Source organism: Thunnus albacares, chromosome 14, assembly GCF_914725855.1.
Source record: "Thunnus albacares chromosome 14, fThuAlb1.1, whole genome shotgun sequence".
In the NCBI taxonomy this organism is placed as follows: Eukaryota; Metazoa; Chordata; class Actinopteri; order Scombriformes; family Scombridae; genus Thunnus; species Thunnus albacares.
This window is the reverse complement of record NC_058119.1, coordinates 20,186,226-20,194,605: the sequence shown is the minus strand read 5'-3', so window position 1 is coordinate 20,194,605 and position 8,380 is coordinate 20,186,226. Positions and strand designations below refer to the sequence as shown.

At 41.5% G+C, this 8,380-nt stretch overlaps 1 protein-coding gene across 1 annotated transcript; it reads right to left on the bottom strand.

Moving 5' to 3' along the window:
• Positions 1-4,976: 4,976 nt before the first annotated feature.
• zgc:113274 (uncharacterized protein LOC552925 homolog) lies at positions 4,977-6,487 on the bottom strand. The gene is given in 4 exon segments (XM_044373447.1): positions 4,977-5,044; positions 6,143-6,300; positions 6,302-6,355; positions 6,357-6,487. Coding segments are annotated over 4 exon segments (411 nt in total).
• Positions 6,488-8,380: the final 1,893 nt, after the last annotated feature.

Sequence of the window (8,380 nt, the reverse complement as noted above, 5' to 3'; positions counted from 1 at the left end):
TAGTAGCCAGATGGAGCAGATTTTATTATTTTCATGCAGCTTTTACACTACATGCACTACATGTATTACTACCCCCAACCGAGGAGGAGGAGAGAGAGAGAGAGAGAGAGAGAGAGATTACTTGCATTTGAGATTTCCATCATATACAGTCATAATATACGCATGAAAACACAAAGAATGAAGCCTATAGATCTATTTGAAATGCCAGTTAAGTCACCAGTTAAAAACGAATAATATATTGATGAAATCTCAGAAACATATTGCTTCATAGATCAATGAAATTAAGAGATTCATTCCTCTGCTAGTAATGAATTTTTTATGGCATTTTGGATGGCTGTCAGCTTAAAAACCAAATCTCAAGGTTAATTTTTCTGTTTTGATCCCCTTGGAATGAAAATAGATTGATCTACGGGAGCTGTAATTGGGATCAAAGGGTAATAATTCAGTAACTCTTACAGTATTTTCTTTTCCTTGGTTGTCAAAGCTATTATCAGCGCTATAAACTCTGATAATCGGCGCTGATATGTGGGGTTAGCATGTACCAAATATCCAGACATAAAAATCAACCGTTTTATTCCACCATTAAGTTATCAGTGTCATGGAAACATTTTTTCCAAAAGCAGTGTACTGTAGGCTAAATAGTCTTTTAAAACTCCCCATTTAGTCTATTTTGGATGTAAATGACACATAAAGTAATGTGTTGAATTGGGCTCACCACCACACATGAAATACAACATGAATCGGTATGAAAAATTGAGATATTTTGCGCCGCCACAGCTGCAGTATCCACGGGTGGCCAGTAGGGGTAGTGTGTGATTTTACAACAACTTTGGAGGCACGGATGTTTGTTTCTCCGCTGCGATGAAAACCCAGATGATTACCATGATGCAGCACATGTGACATGAAAGTGAGGTGGATTTATTTAATTTTGCCTCTGGAATAAAAAAAAAAAAGTGGGCTGCAGTGGGGGTTGGGTTAAGCATTTTTTTTTTTCAGTTTTACTTTGCAACCAAGATTTAAAGACGTCAAATAAAATGAATAAACAAACAAACAGAGGAAGATATTTAGTGGAAAGTGGGATAGTTGACTGTTTGCTCTACAGGTGCCTGTTTGTCTTGGCAGTTTGGTGAAGGCGCTGTCCACTGTCGGTGGTGCTGAAAGTTTGTGCTCTGCGCCTCTGACAGACTTAACCAAACAATTAAGAGATATTTCCGTTTTTATCGCAGTCACGAGAAATATCCTTTAATTGTAAGATTATGCCTATCTAGAAACTCCGTCTTTTCCATGACTTCTTCTTCACAGCTCTACACACGCCGGGAATCTGCCAGGCATTGTGAGGCGTGTAGCCGGCACCCTCATAAGAGATATTTTATATCTAAAAAAAAAAAGCCTGTCCTCGAAATGAGCCCCAACAACCATACTACCATAATCCCGCGATGAAAAACAAAGAGGGCGTCAATTATGTTGAAGCAACAATCAATTAATCGAACAGGTCATGCAGTTGTAACAAAAAAACTGATCTATTTTTGTGTTTGTTCCTCTGCAAAATGCTCCCCCGTTAACTCCTTCCAGCTGTTCCCCGGCTCGGTCAGGCGTTGTGGCTTCTGTCACGTCTGTCCCTCATCCATCAGCCCTCGCCGAGGAACATGGTGTGTAAATCCTTTTCTGTGCCACATCAGCTGCGCTCCGTCGCCACTGAAGGAAAAATCAGCCTCTGTCTCTCTCTCTCTATCTCTCTCTCTCTCTGCTCTCGCACATCTTCCCTTGAAACGCCAACTTCTCCGAAAAGTGAACTGTTTACACCTCCGTCGACTTTTCATCCCTTCGAGCCAATCAATATGTTGGATTTTGCGTGTGAGCTTTTGTCCCACACTTGTCTTTCTTTTTGGTTTGTCATATAGGCTGCTGGAGTTTTTGCTTTGTCTCTTGTAACCTCCAGTCATGTGTTTAGTTATCGGCTCTCCAAGCGTCTTTCTCTGGCTAGTCCAAATCATTTCTACCCGGCTTGTCGGGACAGCAGCCGAGTCGTGAAGTCTCTGCAGTCACGTGATCGAGACAGGACTGAAGAGTGTTTTTTTTTCGGAGTGTGTATGTGAGAGTCTCTCCGTGTGTAGTTAGAGGGGTGTCCCTCCTCCGCATTTTTTGCTGCTTGCCATGCTTTAGACGCCGGAGCGCAGGGAGAGAGGCGAGAGTGAGAGAGGTAACACCGGTCTCTCTCACCGGGCTACCTGTCTTTTCAGTCTTACCTCGGGTCCCCGTCGGTTCCACCTCGTCCTTTTTGAGCCCACCTTCCTGCGGTCGGCTTTTTTGTTGGTTAAAAAAAGGAAAAGAAAACTGATAATTTCTGTCGGGTTTTCTTACGGGTCTGGGCTGGCTTAAGGAGGACCGCGGTTCTGTTTTGCAGTGGGTTTTGATCATCTTCTTCTTTTTTTTTTTTTTCCTTTTTTTCTTTGGGTGCTCCATTTGGACAGTATAGGACAGCCGAGCAGAGCTTGGATGAGCCGCCTTGCTGAAATCCCGAGATGGAGTTGCTGCTGATCTGCCTTTCCCTGTGGATATTGCAATGCAATTCGGCCAGAGCGGACTCCATCATACATATCGGTAAGCGTCCGATAAGACAACATGCAGTTTGGGTTAGGCAGGTGTAAAAGGCAAAGCGCAGCCAGCTCATACTGCGTTGATCACAGGATTTTAGTCAGAGGGCGGGATAAATAGTCTATTCAGCTTGCATCCTGTGTTTAAGCAACACTTTGACTCTCAAGCGAGTTGAAAAGTTGGTGTTCTGTAAACGGGCATGCCTCTGACCTTTACTGCCATAGCTGTGTTGTCATTATGTATCATTATTATTTCATTTTGAGCAGACATTTGTTACACTTTTCGACGGCAGATCACTGCATTCATGTTGGCATCTGATCTAAACCTCGCCACTGTCGGCCTGTAAATTGCAATTCTGTATTGAAAACACGGATTACAGTAAGCAGAAAGGCCTGTTCCGATGAAGCTTGACGAAATGAATGTCCAACAGCCAAGTGACTGAGGCTTTTTTAGACCAAGCTACCTCTTGTCTTTACCCGAGAAGCCTCAACTTTCACCGGAACGTGACTGCAATGTCAATAACAAGACAGAGGGAATGTCAGTGGAGTTTCGTTTTAGAGATGCAAAACGCATAGAGCCTCTTTGTACTCAAACTTCAAACCAGGGCTGAGATGGGGGATCCTCTAAACTCATCATGACAAATAATTCAGACCTGATATTTGTCCATAAATATCGGATTACATCCCATTTTATAGTTTTGAAATAGATTGATGACCCCCCCTCTCAACGCTGAATAATAATCTAGCTTTGTGCCCCCCTTTCATGCATACAGTCACGTAGCCGATCATAATGACTGGCGTTGTAATCTGAGATAAAAATGTCAATGTCACTGTGAGCAAATTTCGTCTCGGTGCTCCTCCGCTGCTGCTGCTGCTGCTGCTCACAGTTTACTGCAACAGTCTGGCAAGCAGCAGGTGCTCAGTCACTGGCTTAATACAGCGGTGGGACTCAATCCAGATAATATTGGCTGATGCCCTGCATAACGTTAGGGTACCCCAATCATGCTTCTCGTTTGCTGAAACCTTTTTAAATGATATATGTGCGTCTCTCAATAACAACTGATGCCATTTTGATAAACAGAAAGAGGAGAGGAAGGGGGAGAGGGAGACAGTTAAGCTTCAGCATGCCTCCCACACAAGGCCTATAATGCTTATTGGGTAGGGTGCCATTGATCTAATAGACGTGACAGCTATTTATTTCATAAGTTTGGCTACTTTATGAGTCAAATAATACAGGCTTTATGTGGGCTGACCGTGTCGCTCTCCATGGTGCTGAAATCTTGTCAGGGTGCACTGGAGACACACATATGTTCCACAGCTTCAAGTCCAAATTAACCGCACAGAAATAAAAGTAAATTTTACATATCATTATTCAGTTAAGCATAACTTTGACAGGTTGTGGACAGTAAAATGAAAATGCTCCGGCATACTGTACTATATAATATCGACTGTCGATCAGTGAAGGTGCAGCTCATTCGCCACTTCCTCCATCTCTAACTCAACAGTGGAACCACACTTCACACCGTTTTTCTTACCCCACAAATAAGCTGTGTTTTGTTTTTTTCACTCAACAGGTGCCATATTTGAGGAAAATGCTGTGAGAGATGACGAGATTTTCCAACTTGCCATCTCAGACCTGAGTCTGAATGATGACATTCTGCAAAGTGAGAAAATCACCCATTCTGTGAAACTTATTGAGCCTAACAACCCCTTCCAGGCTGTGCAGGAAGGTAAGCGTGAATCCCCACTGGATCATTTATTTTTTGCCCCTGCTATTTTATTTGATTACTTGGGGCTGCGGGGTTAGGAAGGTGGTCTTTTTCGCTCAGTCGCTGTATAAAACTCCTGATTGCTGATCTTGGACATATTTTGGGCCATGAGGCATTGTTGATCAGTTAGTGTGATGGTTAGAGGAGCAGGCAGTGATGATGATACATATCTCTTTGAATCATGGAAACGGCTATTTGAGTGTGTGTCTGTGTGTGTGTGTTGCCACCTGCAAAGCGCTGTGCCACTGTACCTAAGCAAGGTGTCTTCTGTGGTTGAAAAGCTAGGTGGAAGCATTGAGTTAGATCACAGCAGCTTAAGATAATTTGTTATGCTAAATAAAATCATTCAAAGATGATCAAATGTAATTCCAGCACCGATAATGAACTTATGTAATCGCAGCAGAGGAAAATATTCCTGGCTTTTATGTCTCATTGACGGATGAACACTACAATCTTGTTCATGCACATTGCTCATCAGCCTTCAGCTTTTTTTCCCTTGTAATGTTTTGTCTGCTTCATTTGGATTCTCGTGAGTGCCCAGAATGTACACATCTCCACACAACAGACAGGAAATTAGCAATGAAATTATTTTAGTCAAGGTTACGCCTCTCATTCACTGACAGGTGGTCCCATATGTTGGAGAGTGGGGTAAGATGACCCAGTTTTTACGTATGTTGTCCTCTAGGTAAGGAAAAATGAGACAGAAGTAGAATGAAAACATCTACCTTTATTTCAGGATGTCTCCTATCAAATGAAATTGTAAGAGCGCATCTATGACAAAGGGGCCTAAAAGTATGACTTCCCAAGAAAAAAAAAAGTGTTCCTGTGGTTCAACTTGCCCCTTAGGGGTAAGTTGATCCAAGTGAGTTAGTAAGTTGAGTCAGCTGGGGATAAACTGACCATCTGACTTTTTAAGACCACTGAACAAACAAAAACAATTATTCAACATTCCATTCATCAAGGTTGCAGAGAAATATGAATTGTTGCTCCCTTATTGCAGTTCCTGCAGTATTTGGAGATTGACGTAGCTTTTTAAACTCATCACTCAGTGGGAACGATGCCTCATCATTTTCCTTGAATGCAAAGGCGGTGCCAGCCACCTTGAAGGCTGAAGCTCTTCCCAAAGATGTTGCTTCAGGCATACGACAGGAGAGACATTGGTGTGCCATAAAATTTTTGAACCAATCTCAACCCACAGAAATAGGCTATAATTCATTCTATCATGGTGCTGTATTAAACTACACAAGATAATTTAGTCTATGCTGACCTAATCAGAGTTTTCCATAAGTGCCGGCTGTCAGCCAGATGGCCGGACATTAAAACATTTCCAGCCGAGTACTTTCTTACTTTCAGTGTTTTTACTGGTTTTAATCACTGGTTTGTTTTGATGAGGAGGAGACCTCTGCGGATAATTCGGCTCCCGGTAAAAACCTTGAAAACGATGAACACGGAAAGAATCCTAACCTAAAAACAAGCTGAGCACCTAGAAACAAGCTGAGCTAACTGCTTTATTCAGTGTTTTTACCAGTTTTAATTATATTAAGATGACTGAAGGCTGAAGAAAATTGAAAAGAAAAAGGACAGATGCTTTTTTGAAAAATGCTTTATTTTCCATTTTATTGTATCATAAGTAAAATATAGCCTTAAAAATGTGTGATAGACAAGTTTACGTCACACCGTTGAGCAGCAGCAGCACTATTATTTTCACCCAGCTGGACATTGTATGCACTAGTAGAAAACCCCTGCCTAATGAGTCATATAATTTCCAGCACACCCTACCTGCTAAACCCTTCTCCTTCCAGTTACTGGGGACAGGAATGTTGTTTCTTTCTGCCAATTCCAATGCCAGTTCACAGAATTTCTTCGGAGTAAGGCCATGGAACTGGTCAGCCAGCTCCTTCATATGGTTTACAAGCTCCTTCTCTAAATCCTCTGAGGACCCTCTTTGCTTCTGCTGTCCCACTGTACCTTACTGTTTTTACTTACTTTTTATGATCTGTCAACATTTCTGTCTTTTGCCACTTATCTGGTGGATTTTCCATTCTTGACATCATTGGCTGCTCTCTCCATCTCTTCAAGGGGTGTTGAGCCCCAGTTGGTTTTTCTCATGTAGGTTCTTGGCATGATAGCTTTTCAACAATGTTTAAGTTTAAGTTGAACCACTGGCTCACTTTGCCCCATAGCCACCATTTTGGAAAAAAATGGCCTAGCTTAGCAATTCAAACTAATCTTTAACTAAGTTATTCACATAGTTTTATACGTAAGCAAATCACCAACATGTATAATACATATTTTTTTTGACTTGGATAAATTTCCTTTGACATAACAGTCACTATACCTGACATGAAGAAAATTTACTTTGACCAGCAAAAAACTGTTTTTTGTGTAAAAAGTAAAACACTTGCCACTTCTCTCATGTGCTTTTCTCCATCACAGCAAGATAGACAGTTGTCTAGATACAGTGGGTGGGTCAACTTACCCACTGGCTCATCTTACCCCACCCTCCCCTACTGTTGGCTGCAAAAGTAATTAAAAATTCTTCTGCTAAAATGAATCATGAAGACTTTAATAGGATCCAAGGGACCTTCAAAGGCTGTTTATGTCCCCTGCACTTAGTTACCTGCCTGTACTTTTATCCTCAGTTGCACAAAGGCCTTGATGATTCATTGCTATTCATAATGCCCCTGACAGGCACAGAAAGATGAAAATATGTCCTACCTTTTGCTATAATTATCCAGTGTCATTTAGCTGTGGTCTTTAACAATATCACTGATATCTATTCTAATTTACAGTGCTTTTGTAGACTCTGGCATTCAAGTTGTTTAAATAAATCTGAAGTATATATAGGAGATATTCCATCTTGCCGCTGCAGAGATGAAATAAAACATTTATTACGCACATGTGTGACTTTCCTAATTTATCAGTCACTGTCGCTTGAGATGCAAAAGTGTAGTAATTATACAGCCAATAAATCATTTGCCATTTGTGCAGTTCTCTAATTAGTTCAGTAGTGTAGTCAAAGATAGAGTGAATTTAACCACTTTACACCTACACGTGGTGGAAAATACACCTATAATAGTCCCACATATCTCTGCTTCTGAACTCATACTCATATTAATTGTCTTGTTGTTTCATTAAGTTGTTTTGATTTGACAATCCTCTTGACAACAACACAGTGTCATGTCTGTGCAAAAGCTAAAAGGCATGCAGTAGCTATAGATAATGTTTTATATTAAAATAAAAAAAATAAAAAAGCAAAAATGTAAAGAGAGTACAGAGCTTGTTATTCCTCATTGAAAATGATTCAGAGCTTATTTCCTCTGATTGAACTGCCTTGCATAAGCCTTGATTGGGTATCATTTAACATGCTTAATTACTGTTTACAGTTAGGCTCCTGACAATCAAATATTCGCAGAAGTGGGTGATTAGGGAGCATCCGGTTTCTGGAATAATGTGCAGTCGATGACGCGAGGATCAATGGGTGGCCCCGGATTCTTGCACAAGACACAAGGCAGGGTGGTGAGTGTTGAGTGACAACCAGGATAAGCTGACCTTTTGCTTTGCTCTTTTGTTCACTGCCATCCTACTGTGAGTGGCAGTCGGGACCTTGCCACCACATGGCAAAGAGGGGGGGTGATAATAAACAGGGATGGGAGGGGGTGGGGGTGAGTGAGGGGAATGAGCCTGAGATAATAGAGGAAGAGAATATACAGTAAGTGGCAGCAGAAAAGAGGAAGGGAGGGAAATGAGGGGTGAGAAGAGCAATGAGGATAAGAATAACCATGAGTACCAGCAACAGTGGAGGAAAAAAATGGAAAAAAGAGAGAAGCGAATTGAGATCAAGACTTGAATAAACATGAGTGGACATAAGAAAAGCAGGAGGAGTTAGATGTGAGGTGATGAGGAAAATTTGCCATCCCTGTGAGAGGTGTAGCTGCAGCGTCATGTTTGTCCTTATTTAGCTTCCTTTGTCCTTGTACCAGTGGAACATATATTAACGAGGATGTCACATAGACA